Raw genomic sequence first — 15,391 nt, 5'->3', positions numbered from 1 at the left:
ATAGTTTGTACTTAAAATTAGCTAAAAATACATTTTAAAGTTGATAATACTAATTATAAATATAATTTGTGTCAACACATATAAATCAAAGTTATAAAGTTGAAAAAATAATTTATCAAAGTTCGATTAAGAAAAAGAACTTAAAACGGAACGTTGTAACAAAATAGTAAAATAAATAAATAAAAGAAAATATTTGGTAACTTAAAATAACAAAAAATTTCTTAGAAGTATAAAATAGATTTTTGACGAAAATAAAGTCTAAAGTTATTAAAATAATCGTTTTGCAAATCGTTGTGAAAAACGGGTTTAAAACGTATACGTTTAATTAAATTGTATAAAGATTTTAAAATGTAACAAATTTCGTAACATAAAATAATAACTAAGCTTTTGGGCTATTTGAAAATGATAATAAGGTTTTAGGGATTTAGGTGTTTTGATTTTGGTATTTGGGCAATTAAGAAATTTCAAATCAAAGATTTAATTGATTGAATAATTGAGATTACAAAGTTGAGTCTGTTACATCTACCCAGCCGCGTGCTCTGTCATTCCCCCTCACTGAGCCTACCTCACGCGACCTAGTACCTGATTCCTTTCCATTTGGACTTGCTCCCAGCCCCTGTATTCCCCACATTCTACAACCTTACTCCCCTCCTCATCTTCGTCCTTCTTCACTGCCTAGCCCATCTCGCACCGGCATGACTACGGGTAGTCAACTTGGTATTTTTAAACCCAATCCCAAATATAGTTCTCATGTTTTATCTGTTTCTTTTTCCCTCTCATCCCCAAAAATCCATACATGCCCTTCGTGACCCAAACTGAAAACAGGCTATGAAGGAAAATTTTGATGCTTTAATTGAAAATCATACTTGGGATCTTGTGCCTCAACCTTCGAATACCAATGTTATATATTCTATCTTTGTGTATTTTTCGATTGAAGACCAAGTCTGATGGGTCTTTTGAGCACTATAAGGCGCGTCTTGTTGGTGATGTGAAGTCTCAAAGGGAAGGCATTGATTGTGATGAAACCTTTAGTCCTATGGTTAAACCTGATACCATTCGCAATATCTTTAGCTAGTATTGCTTTGTTAGATTATGGCCTATTCATAAGCCTGATGTTAAAAATCCTTACTTCATGGTCACTTGAATGAAACTGTTTATATGCATCAACCTCTAGGTTTTCGTGATACTGTTCATCCTTATTATGTTTGTCTTCTACGAAAGTCTCTTCATGGTGTTAAATAGGCTCCTTGTGTCTGATATTAGCTGTTTGCAGATTCTTTTACTACTATTGGTTTCTGTGATAGCATTTTTGATGAATCTCTTTTTGTGTATTTTCACGATCTGACATTGCTTATCTTCTTTTTTATGTGGACGATATTGTTCTTATTGCCTCTTCTAATTCTCTTCGCCAGTCTATTATGTCTAAGTTGAGTTCTGAATTTGCTATAAAGAACTTAGGTCCTCTCAGTTATTTCTTGGGTATTGTTGTCTCTCATACTTCTGCAGGTCTCCTTCTTTCTTGACAAAAGTATTCTACTAAAATTCTTGAAAAGTTGGCATGTCCAATGCAAACCTTCTCCTACTCCTGTTACTACGTTAGGAAAAGTTTGTGCCGATGCTGGCTCTCCTTAGATAATCCTTCTCTGTATCGTTATTTGGCTGGGACTTTGCAGTTTCTTACCTTTACTCATGTAGATATTTCTTATGTTGTACAGCAAGTATGTCTTTTTATGCATGCTCTTCGGGTTGAACATATGGCTGCTCTTCATCGCATTCATCAGTATATCCAAGGTACTCATGATCATGGTTTGCAGCTGTACAAGTCCCCCATTTCTTCTCTATTATCTTATACGAATGCTGATTTGGGTGGATGTCCTGACACCTGTCGTTCCACTTCTTGTTAGTGTATTTTTTGGGTGACCATTTGGTATCTTGGTTTGCTAAGCGAAAACCTAAGGTTTCTGAGTCTAGTGTTGCGGCTGAATATCGTTGTGTTTCTAATGTTGTTTCTGAAACCTTTTGGTTTCAAAACTTACTTCTTGAGCTTCATTGTCCTATTCCTATGATCACTGTTGTTTATTGTGATAATGTTAGTACTGTTACTTGTCTGGCAACTCTGTTCATCATCAACGCACTAAACATATCGAGATGGACATTCATTTAGTTCGTGAAAAGGTTAAATGTGGTGATATCCATGTTCTTTATGTTCCATCTCACTATCAGATTGCTAATATCTTTACCAAGAGCCTTCCTCAAGTCCTTTTTAATGATTTTCGCTTTAGTCTCAGCTACACAAACCTTGCGATTCGACTGCGGCGGTATGTTAGAATAGATGTAATATATTTAGACACCTATATGTGTAAGTGTCACACTTATAACGCAATTTTTAGGTCATTTCCTTCATCTTCCATAATACAATGCAAATTATCAATGAAGAGTTTTATTTGAAGAAATTGTGATTGTAATTATAATAAAATAATATGTGATGAAATAAACTTCACAAATTCACATTAATGTTAATATGAATTATCAATATTAATAATGTGTATTCTAACACATAAATAATGTAAGGCTTATTAATATTAGATAATTATTTTTTAACCCCTCTCTTTATATTTTCTAATGCAATGCACGATAAAGTGAAAGTTTATAGAGAAGGTAAATACTTTGAAAAATAAAGTTAGAGTAATATATTGGGAGTAACTCATGCAATCTTATTTTATATTATAAATTCAAAACAAAAGAGTCATCAAACATACCTTTTTAGTAACACAAAAATAAACACACATGTAAGTATGTAACAATATCATATGGTACGATTGAAGATTTTTCAACTACTACTACTTTTAACGGTTATCAAGAACATTCGCGTTTACTAATTTTAGTACATCTTTTCTAAAATTTATTTTAGCATCCAGTTATGAGGAAATAACTATTCATAATATCTATTCAAGTGTATCACTATGATAACATCATTAGTACTTTGAATTTTATTATATTTTATGATTACATCTAGTACAATTAGCTAATGCTTAATTGATAACTATCAAGCATATCTGAGAAGTGATAAAAGTACGAACCGTGCATGACACGGGTATAATCCTAGTCAAATGTAAATGTGGTGATTTTAAGGGAAATAGGGTGATTTTAAGGCAATGTAGAAATTTGGTAATAAATGAAGAGAGAAATTAAATTATGTGGTTGAACTTACGTCATAATTAAAATGTATTGATGAAATTAAATGAACTTGGTAGGATTTATTTTTGTAAATTAGAAAATAATATAAAATTAGTAGGAAAACCAATAATAGAAAATGGTGTAAACTAAATGAGACGAATGGAGTACCTTATGACTAAATTTCCTTTGAATTGAAAATATTTTCATCATCACCCTAATAAGTTTCGCTCAAGCAGAGTTTGTGGAGGTTGGGTAAAAAGACCAGCTAATACTTTCAGCACGCGAAAGTCACGATGAAGGGAGCCCCTTACCTCGAGTATCATCTGAAGCCTACAAACAGAAAACACAAAACACAAATCACAAAATATACGAACACAACACCATTTAGGATGACAAAACTAACCAAACTACATTAAAAATATTTTGAATGTAGATTTTAATAACTTTTAGAGTTTAGGGTTGATTTTCTTAATTTCATTAAAAAGTGATACACAAATTCATGTATGATGAAGATTGATAGGAGATCGAATACTCTCTAAAGGGGGGTGAATAGAGAGTATGCCCGTTTAAAATTTTTCTCTGGAAGATAAGCTCAAGAGTTTGGGAGACCTTTCAAAACGGTTTTTTGGAACTGTTTTAGGTCGAATAATAGATCTATGAGCTATGTGCGAAAATATACTTAAATAAGAACAAGGAATTTGTTAACGAGGTTCAACTATCAATAGCCTATGGGTTCTCTTCCAACTCGTAGGATTCAATGCTTTTTATTAATGAACTTAAGATGACTTAGAAAATCTCTCTAGATTCTCTCACCACATTCTTCCCCTTGAAAAACGTCTTACAAGTTTCCTTAATAAAGTACTAATCCCAATCTCACAAAAGTGAAAACAAATTGAATACTTTAAAAAGCATTCCAAGCTTTAGACGTAGATGATAACTAAAATTCTAACTCTTTTTAACTCTAAATCCTATTACAAATGAAAGAGTTAGATGAACTAAGTTTACAACACTTGTTGAATACTAGATCTCAAAGTAAATAAAAAGCTAATTTGTGAGTACTATTGCAAAAAATTTTAATCCTTGAATGAAGCTTCTTATATACTCCTTCCTATTCCTCCCATTAGTTCCATTTGACTTTTCACCAATTTTTAAGTGGGTCAAATGGAACCACTTAAATAGAAGAGAGAAGGTGAATTAATAAATTGTTAATGATTCCTTATTAGATTAATGATTCCCTCTAAAATTTTAATTTTGCCTCCTAATTTCTAAAAATGGATTAAAAAAATCTAAAAATGAATTAAAAAATTCTGAAAATTAACAATAATTCTAAAAGTTCTGAAAATTGAAAATCTGATACAAGTCCTCACACATTCATAAATTTATACATTACATAGTTCACCATTGATTAAAATTAACAGTTCCAACAACGAAAAATAAAATTACATACAGATCGACTACTTAATTTCCCCAAACTTTTTCAACTCTTCAACAGCATCGGGATAGTCGTAGTCTTTGCTGATCATGTGATTGCGTATTTTTTTTCTTTCATTGACTTTAGAAAAAAAAAATCAAAACATAAACTAATCCATTAAAATTAGGCCAGAAAATTAAACCAAATAACCACATTTGTCAAATCTTTATGTTTCATCAAGTATCCAAATGTCCAAAAATTCCAAAAACTGAAAACAAATTTACTGAGAGGGAACCATCCAAAAATAAAAATCCAAAACATCCAAATCTGAAAACAGAAAATCAAGAGGGAAACAAGCAAAATTAAGCTAAACAGAATTTAAGAGGGAACCATCAACAAATGAAAATTCAAAACATCCAAATCTGAAAACAAAAAATCAGGAGGGAACAAGCAAAAATAAGCTAAATAGAATTTGAGAGGGAACAATTAAAAAATGAAAATCCAAAACATCCAAATCTGAAAAACAGAAAATCAGAAGGGAAACAAGCAAAAATAAGCTAAACAGAATTTGAGAGGGAACCATCAAAAAATGAAATTCCAAAACATCCAAATCTAAAAACAGAAAATCAGGAGGGAAACAAGCAAAAATAAGCTAAACAGAATTTGAGAGGGAACCATCAAAAAATGAAAATCCAAAACATCTAAATCTGAAAACAGAAAATCAAGAGGGAAACAAGCAAAAATAAGCTAAATAGAATTTGAGAGGGAACCATCAAAAAATGAAAATCCAAAACATCCAAATCTGAAAACAGAAAAATAGGAGAAAAACAAGCAAAATAAGCTAAACAGAATTTGAGAGAGACCATCAACAAATGAAAATCCAAAACATCCAAATCTGAAAACAAAAAATCAGGAGGGAAACAAGCAAATATAAGCTAAATAGAATTTGAGAGGGAACAATCAAAAAATGAAAATCCAAAACATCCAAATCTGAAAACAGAAAATCAGGAGGGATACAAGCAAAAATAAGCTAAACAGAATTTGTGAGGGAACCATCTGAAAATGAAAATCCAAAACATCCAAATCTAAAAACTAGAAAATCAGGAGGGAACAAGCAAAAATAAGCTAAACAGAATTTGAGAGGGAAGCATCAAAAAATGAAAATCCAAAACATCCAAATCTAAAAAAAGAAAATCAGGAGGAAACAAGCAAAAATAAGCTAAACAGATATTGAGAGGGAACCATCAAAAAATAAAAATCCAAAACATCCAAATCTAAAAAACAGAAAATCAAGAGGGAACAAGCAAAAATAAGCAAAATAGAATTTGAGAGGGAACCATTAAAATCCTCTCTATATATACTCTATTAATTGCACACATTAATTGCACACCAAACAAACACAATGGGTAAAACAAAAGATGTTACTCCACATCAAAAAACCCAAATTATACAAAAACTCCTCTCATCCATTAACAAAAATGGTAGACTAGAGCTTGGCACAATCAACAAACTAGCTAACGAATTTCAACTTTGTAGGAAAATCATAACAAGGTTATGGAAGGAAGTTCAAAATCAAATCAACAACAACCAAACAGTAAGCAACTTGGGGAGTAAGAGGATTGGAAGAGAACCAAGTAACAAGATTCAATTTGATGATGAAAAATTCAAAGCAATCAAATGTGAACTAAAGACAACGCAATATTCAGTGGCAAAACAAATGGGGGAATCACAATCAACTGTATTTAGATAGAAGAAGAAGAAAATCATAAGGAAGCACACAAATCCTCTAAAGCCAGCCCTTAGTGAAAAAAAATAAGTTGCACAGGTTATTTTTTGTGATTTCTAAGTGTTACTATGATGAACAAATTGATGCATATAAATTCAAATCACAAGATAACGTTATTCACATAGATGAAAAGCATTTCTATCTAACCCGTGAAACACAGACTTACTATCTTGCTCCAGGTGAAGTAGAGCCACAAAGGGAAATTCAATTGAAAAGGTTTTTTCCTAAAATCATGTTTATGTGTGTTGTAGCAAAACCAATATATTCATCTAATGGTGATGTGATTTTTATTGGAAAGATAGGTATGTGGCTTTTTATAAGTCAGAAACCTGCGAAGAGGAGCTCAAAGAACAAGTGGAGGGGAGAATTAGAAACTAAACCAATTCAATCAATCACCAAAGAGCATATAAGGGCAATGCCCATAACCAATGTCATACCAACAATCAGAGCTAAATGGCCTAGTATGCTTTCAAAGATATTATCATTCAACAAGACAATGCAAAGCCTCACATAGCACCCAATAACAAGGATTTTGTTGATGAAGCAACAAAAGATGGATTTAATATCCAACTTGTGCAACAACCACCAAATTCACCTGACATGAATGTCTTAGATCTTGGTTTCTTTAGATCTATTCAAGCATTACAATTTAAAAAGGTAGCAAACAATGTAAGACAATTATTAAGAGCTGTGAATTTGCCATTTAAGAATTTAAATCCTCAATCTTTGAGATTTGTGTTCATTACCTTACAAGCTTGCATGATTGAAGTCACAAAAAGAAAAGGTGGTTTTGACTACCACATATCACACATGAACAAAACCAAACAAGCAAGAGAAGGAACATTGCCAGATTATTTGTTAGTGGACAAAGTCTTGGTTGTTGATTCACTTCAACACTTGCTAACTAAGGTGAGCATTGAAACAATTAATGAATTAGTCCAAATAATTGGGTTTCAAGGGGATGTTCAAGTAAGTGAACCACAATTTGAAGTAACACAAGGAAAAATCAACATGGACAACAACAACCAAACAGCCAGCTGAACATAAATCATTAAGGTAGGAATGCACATTTTGGACAGCAAGTAAGAGCCAACAACACAGCAATCAACCACACTTTTGGATAGTTTTTGGACAGCTTTTGGATACATTTTGGGAAGCATTTGTTTCAAATTCAAACAACAAGTATAAAGATTAATGTTGTTTATTGTGAAACAATTATATTGAAATTATAGTAAAATTAAAAAAGTGGTTGTTTAATAGTTACTCTCAGGTTTAATTTTTGTTCATCATTGAGTTAAAGCCTTATTTTATGAACATTTGATTTTAGTGGCAATTGCTAGCCTCCAAGATCAAATCTGGTGGCAATACCAAACCTCCTAAAATCAACAAATGAATAGAATAATGCTATGAATGTGGCTCAAAATATTTGCCCTCACATAAACAACTAAATAAAATTACTTAATTAATTTATTTAATTTAATATATATTTTGAATATCATCACTTAAAGGAGTTGAGTCTTCATATGAGAAATGAGACGAACCCTATATTTGAGTTAAATAATTAAATAATAAAAAAGTATAATAACGATCTCAAGAGGAGCTCTGACTGATGACGACATTAAGCAGAATTAACAAGCCTAAAGAAGATAGTGACTCACATAGTCACATATTGACTTACCTACGGCCACAAAGTCCCTATAAAAATCAACCTCCCAATCACTAAATTTTTGTCCGTGCCTTTTGCCTTTTATTTTGGCTTCTCCGGTCCAATCTTACTTCCCCTTTGTTATCCCTCTTCTTCGCTACTGCTCCTTCCATGGCGGCAGCAGTTGCAGACCAACCTCAACATTCCTCTTCCAAATCTACCCCTAAAACTATACTTCAACGATACCAACAAGGTAAATTACTTGGTAAAGGGAGCTTCGCTAAAGTTTACTATGCCCGATCTGTTTCAACCCATAAATCTGTAGCCATTAAAGTAATCGACAAATCCAAAACTCACCCTTCTATGGAGCCCCGAATCATCGGAGAAGTTGCAGCAATGCGACGATTAAACCACCCAAACATCCTAAAGATCCATGAAGTTTTAGCCACCAAATCCAAGATCTACTTGGTTATGGAACTTGCTAAAGGGGGTGATCTTTTTGGTAAACTTTCTAGAAGACCCGATCATCGATTTCCTGAACCTCTTGCTAGAAAATACTTTCATCAATTAATTTCTGCTCTTCATTATTGTCATCAAAACGGTGTCGCACATCGTGATGTTAAGCCCCAAAATCTTCTTCTAGATGAAGATGGAAACATTAAGGTTTCTGATTTTGGTCTTTCTGCGGTAGTTGAAAACACAATGACTGCGAAAGACAGTTTAATGCTTCGGACTTCCTGTGGTACACCGGCTTTTGCTGCTCCGGAAATTGTTGGTAAGACCCAAAATGGGTATGACGGGTCTAAGGCTGATGCTTGGTCATGTGGAGTAATATTGTTTGTTATGTTGACGGGTTATTTACCATTTGATGATGCTAATTTGGTGATGATGTATAGGAAGATGCATAAGAGGGAGTTTAGATTTCCTTCATGGGTTTCAAAACCTGCAAGGGGTTTGATTACCCGGCTTTTGGACCCGAATCCAGGGACCCGTTTACGCATTGATGAAATACCAAATGATTCTTGGTTTAAGAATTATGGGATGGTTTATCCAAGGAGTGTTAGTTTGGGGGATATGGCTTCATTAGAGGAGAAGAAATATGAGAAGATACTTCTTTTAGAAAGGAGTAATACAATGGAAACTAGATGTTGTGGGGAAACCATGAATGCTTTCGAGTTGATTTCGATGTCGAATGGGTTGAATTTATCGGGTCTATTTGATGAGGATCATTCAAGGGATAGGAGGAACGAGATGAGGTTTACTTCTAGGGAAAGTAAGAAAGTTGTGGTGGAGAAAATTGAGGAAGTAGGAGGGATTTTGGGCTATGAAGTTGAAATAAGAGAGAAATGTGGTCGTAGGAGTTGTGTTTGGTTGGGTAAAGGGAGATTTGTATTGGCGGTGACGGTTTTGGAGGTGGTGCTGGAGTTGGTTGTGGTGGATATGAAGGTGGTGGATGGTGGTGGAGTTGGTTGGGATCAAGAACAATTGTATTGGGAGCAGTTGAAGTCTGAACTTGGGGATATTGTTGTGTCATGGCACCATTGAAAATTGACTTGAAGATATAGAATATAGGGCCTGTTTGGCAAATGGTTCACGAAAACAAATTGGATGGTTTGAAGTGAAGTATTGGCTTCTATGAAAAGCGGCTCGAGAAGTCTAGTCAATTAAAAACTTTTAGTGATACCTTTTGATTTTGAGTTAAAACTATCTAATCATTTACAAAATACTTTTAAATGCCGAATAATTTTTACTATATAATTGATTAAAAAGTTAAAAATCATTTAAAAATGTTATGAAACGCAGTCATATTATAAACGTGGGAATATGTGAGATAGGAAGATGCATGGGTTTTGGAGTTAAATATGAATGATTCAAAGATGAGATCTTCCTGCAAGATATTGATTGGTGGAGTCAGGAGTGTTATTTGTACATATGAACACTTGAAGGGAAGGGACAAAGTATTGCAAAGCATAGTTTAGTCTGCTTTTTGTAATAGAATGTTAGAAGCTTAAGTAGATTATAATGCACATAGTGTAGTGTATATTTTGTTGATGTTGCTGTCTGCACAGCGGCTCCCCTCCAACAATGAAACAAACTTGGCCATGGCCGCTACAATTGAATATTTTCCTGTAAATTCTATAGTCCTTCAATTGTATCCTTTGTAACATATTTCTTTTTTTTTTCCTTTACAAATGAAGTTGAAAAATCTTTTATTAAATGTTTCTCTTCTTCTATACTTTATAGACAATTTCTCCGTAAGACGTTATTTATATGTAGGCTAAATAGCTCAACTTATACAATTATTAATATATGAACCATTTGTTTTGATGTCGTCTCATCGAGTGACGGTATCTTCATGTCCAGAGTCAGGCCTAATTCCCCTAGGCTGTGGGGATGATCTGCAAAACTTTTTCCAATGTTAGGACCTATTTTTCAGATGTCTTTTTAAATAGAGAAAATTATTACCTATTCTATAGCACTCTCTGCAAAAAACTACATATTCTAATTTTTTTTGCAAAAAACTACCTTAAATGACATAAACGTTTGCAAAAGACTACCTGATGACGGAATCAGTTAGTTGACCGTTAGTTGACTAACACGAGTCTCACGTGATTCACTTAAATCATTGATTGTTCTGTTTGAGAACACGATTTTCCCTAATTATTTTCTCTTTCCCCTTGAAATCATAAGAACCCTAATTCTTCCCCCTTCCCTTTCAATCCCTAAGAACCCTAATTATTCCCCAAATTAAATTATGGCTTCTCACACCAAAAACTCAAAGTTCGACAATGTGCATGCGGATTTCTTTTTGCACAGAGAATTTCGTGGACTAAGGAAAATCCTGGAAAACACTTGCAAATTTTTCGATCCTGACATGAATTGGAGGGGATGCAACAAGTTCAAGTGGATTGATGAACCTGAAATGATTGATTGCAAAGACAAGTGACGAACACACTTGTTGAGGAGAACTGACATTTATCAACAGAAATCATGATATTGACTTCAAGGGTTTTTTGCCAGGAACATGAGAAGGAACAAGCAATTTCAGAACTTAAAAGGATAAAGAAGAAATTGATGAACGAGAGAAAGCATGGAAAAGAGATATCAAGCTTTGTATTAGGTTTTTTATTTGGTTTTTTCTTGGTGTTGATTGTACTAATGAAGCTTATGTAACCTTCAAACAATATACCAACATCAATGTTATGTAATACTGAGCAGGGATTGTAATTGTTGTTTGAAAACTTTTGTAAACATGATAATGATGAATGAAGAGGCTGATTTTCTTCATTACTTTGTTGCTAATTATCTAATATCAACAGATGTTCATTACATACAATGCATAAACTAACCATAGTACTTTCATAAGCTAACATAAACAAACTAAAGTAGTCAAAAAAAATTGTTCTATAACCTAACCATAGTACTTCCAACATAAAAATTTACAAATTTACAAATTTACAAAATTTAAAAATTTACAAATTTACAAATTTACAAGTTCTATAACCTAACATAAACATACGCCTAAGATTTCTTTCTACCTCCCTTTGATTGAAATGAGGTGGCAGTAGTGTTTGCAGGGGAAACAGAGCTTGCAGTTGCAGTTGGCACCATTGGTGTTAAGCTTTGAGTTGCAGGAGGGGCTATGCTTGTTGTTGCAGGAGGGCTTGTTGTTGCAGTTGCTGTTGGCACCATTGGTGTGGTTGATGATGAGGACACTAAAATGTTCTTAGGCCTTCCTCCCTTTGAATTATCCATAGTGGAAGGGGGTTTGGGAGGGTTTTTGCATTTTGTTTTGTTATGTCCTAAGGTGCCACAATTGCCACACCTCCTTTGCATATACTCCCTCACCACAGAGCCTTGTTTTTTCCCATCCTTAGCTTCATCAACCTCCAATCTCCTCTTCCTCTTATTAGGCCTACCAAGCATTTTTCTAAAGGGAGGTGGTAATAGCTTAGGGTTTGTGGAGGTAGGCCACATTTTATGCCCTGACATTCCATGGAACCTAGGCCCGTATATCTTGGCATATGTCTTGACATGGTAAGCCTCATGGACAAACTCTGTAGAATAATAATGTGCAAAATTTCTACAATTATGAAATTGCAGCACAACACATAAAGATATTAGATCACAACACATATACAACAATCAACAAGCATCATTAAATTCAAGCAAATAAAATGCAATCATAAACCCTAGAAAATAAATTCAATTTTAAAAGGTTTTGGAAAAGAGGAATTTATCCTTGCTTAGTTACCCACTTGAAATTAACCCTTTTTTCCTTTGATAATCTTCTTTTTTTTCCCGTAAAGAACAAATTGATTCAACAGAATAAGAAGGAATGCTTCAAAATCTCAAACGAAAAAAAAGGATGAACAACAGAAGAGAACAGAGGATCGAGATTGGGGAGTAGATTAATGAAATAAACCCACACATTCAACTACTGATTCAAAGCATATATGAGAGAAATTCAAATTTGGGGGTAGATTAATGAAATAAATAGCAATTACAGAACTTATCACTTGATTGGATGGGATGATTAATGTTGCATTCAAGTTTTGATTGAGTGTTGATGGATGTCTTTCATGATCTGTGAGAGCAATCATCAACTAAGAGTGGAGGTAAAGGAAAAGATGACGCCAATTAAACATTTTCATAGCTTTAAATGAAATCACGTGTGAAAGTTGATAGGAGGTCGAATACTCTCTAGAAGGGGTGAATAGAGAGTATAGTCGTTTAAAATTTTTGTCTCAAGACTGTCTCAAGAGATTGAGTGACCTTTCAAAAACTGTTTTCTGGGACAGTTTTAGGTCGAGTAATAAAACTAAAATGTATGTGCGAAAAATAAACTTAAACAATAATACACGATATGTTAACGAGGTTCGGTTCTGAACAACCTACTCCCTGCCTATGGATTCTCTTTAAGACTTTAAGACAATCTAGAAGATCTCACTATCTTCTCTCACCATGTTCTTCCCCTTGAAGAAACATCTTACAAGTCCCTTTAATAAAAACAAATCCCAATCTCTCAATAGAGATTACAAGTTAAACACACTTTGAAAAGTATTCTGAGTTAGGTGTATTGAACTATGAAATAATCTAACTCTTTTTAACACTTAATCCTATTACAAATTATAAGAGCTAGATGAACTAAGAATTATAACTCTTTTGAATATTTAGAGAATACTATATCTTAAGTCAAGAAAGAAAATTGTAAGAAGAGGTGCAATCTTAATTCTTGAATGAAGCCTTGTATTTATATATGTTACACCTCAACATATCCTTGAAGAGCAAGAAAGCTTCATCTGTTAATTTCGTTGATTTGGATATTCTGTGCCAGTCTTCAAGACCATGAGCTTAAACTCTAACTGACGTTGCACTGATAGCCCATATATTTTCGTCATTGTGTGCTGTATTTTGCTTTTAATAACCAATGATGTGCTGCCACGTTAGAACTCATACAAGATAATGAAAACTAAACAAAAACCAGATAAAATAACGTGTAGAATAATATTCAAAATTACTTCCTATTTTTAGCATTTATTTAAATTGTCATTTCCTATTTTTAGAATTAATTTAAATTACCATCTTATTTATAGGAAACTCTTTAATTAGCTTAACAACTTAATTAAATTCAAATATTAACCGTGTACTATTTATAATAAAACGTGTTTAGCTTGTACTTTAGATATTTAATCATCCAACTATTTTAAACACATATTTTGAACGTTAATAATAAACGTATAAACAAACTTAATTTCAATATTTTAACCTATTAAAATATTTCAAATATAATTTTAATAAACCTTGGCCTATTAAAATATTTCAAAGTTAATTTCGAAACTACCCTTATTATAAACGTAATTATTTTAAAGACATTTAAACGTATTTCAAGACTTATAAATTTAACCATAAGATAAACTTAAGTCATTTAAGTATATTTCAATATTTTGAACTTAAACATATATCAAATATTCAATTTATACCAATATGATTTTAGACTGACTTAAACAACTAAATATAATTACTTAATTTATTTCTTTTAATTAATATGTGTTTTGAATTATCATCATTTAAAAGAGTTGAGTCTTCAACATGTAATTCATGTTTAAAGTCAACCATAGAACTAACCGTCAACTAACTGATTCCGTCATCAGGTAGTCTTTTGCAAACATTTATGTCATTTAAGGTAAGTTTTTGCAAAAAAAAAAAAATTAAAATAGGTAGTTTTTTATAGAGGGTGTTATAGAATAAGTAGTTTTTAGTAATTTCTCTTTTAAATATGGTGATTAACAATTACTTTTTTGTTTGTTAGTCAACCTCCATTTAACATTGTCTAGTTTGTTTATTTATTTATTTTGAGAGGAATAACTATATTTAACTGTGTTTAGTTTGGTTACTACAAAACAAAACTCAAAGGAATAAGACTAACTATTTACTCCATCACAAGTGTTTACTTCTTGTTATGTTTTATCCTACAAAAGAAATTGACATTTTTGTACAAAATCTTAGACAATAATCAGGTATTTTCTGAAATTGCTAAACGGAAGCCTAAATATTTGCCAGAAATTGGATTATTTTCTGTAAGAAGTTACTATAAACACTCATATATCTGGCCAAAATGTACTCACTCTTTATTTAGAGCTTCAATGCCATTATTTTATGTAACACTGCCACCTAAAAAATTCAAAACGATTTGGACTTTGATCACTGAACTCCTAATATTAATGATGAGAGTAATTAAAAAAAAAAACAATGATTATCAAAGAATAATTAACAAGAGTGTACTTATGATGAGCTAGCATTAGACTTGGATTGGGTTGGATATACTCAATAAAGCGAGCATTAAAAGGTAGGAATAGTCGTGCGTTTCTTTGTTGGTTGACTCGTATATGGATTGAAAAATTTTAGACTCGAACACAAATCCTCTGGATCCGATGGATCTAGCATCCTAAACGGGTTTCTATTGTGTCTTAATTTAATTATTCACAATTGATATTTTTTACAATTTAAAGATTTCATTGGACTAAAATAAATGTATAGACTATATAAGTTTAAATTAAATCCAAATAACTATAAAATAGTTTTTAAAATATTTTAAAAATAATTTTAGGTTGTGTAGTAGGTCTAGTCTAGACGGGTCTAATAAATTTGAGACGAATCTAACAAGTCTAATTATTAATGGGTCTAGAAAGAGGATATGAGTTGAATCCGGGTCTAAAGACCCAAGTCCTAAACCAACTACTTGGCTACTTGCAATATTATGTCCACCACCAACCTATAACTGCTCTACACATTACACTTTTGTTTAAATCTTTTCACGACTGGTGAATTTTTTTTTACAACAAAATTAAGTGACTTTCAAGTCTTTTCT

At 32.6% G+C, this 15,391-nt stretch overlaps 1 protein-coding gene across 1 annotated transcript; it reads left to right on the top strand.

Annotated features, from left to right (window-relative positions):
• The first annotated feature begins 8,088 nt into the window (after positions 1 to 8,088).
• LOC130802675 (CBL-interacting serine/threonine-protein kinase 4-like) lies at positions 8,089 to 10,434 on the top strand. Its single transcript, XM_057666686.1, has one exon. It carries the CDS (start codon positions 8,191 to 8,193, stop codon positions 9,562 to 9,564), a length of 1,374 nt encoding a protein of 457 aa, XP_057522669.1. The 5' UTR covers positions 8,089 to 8,190; the 3' UTR covers positions 9,565 to 10,434.
• Positions 10,435 to 15,391: the final 4,957 nt, after the last annotated feature.

Source organism: Amaranthus tricolor, chromosome 16 (assembly GCF_026212465.1).
Source record: "Amaranthus tricolor cultivar Red isolate AtriRed21 chromosome 16, ASM2621246v1, whole genome shotgun sequence".
NCBI lineage: Eukaryota > Viridiplantae > Streptophyta > Magnoliopsida > Caryophyllales > Amaranthaceae > Amaranthus > Amaranthus tricolor.
This window is presented reverse-complemented; position numbering and strand designations above follow the sequence as displayed.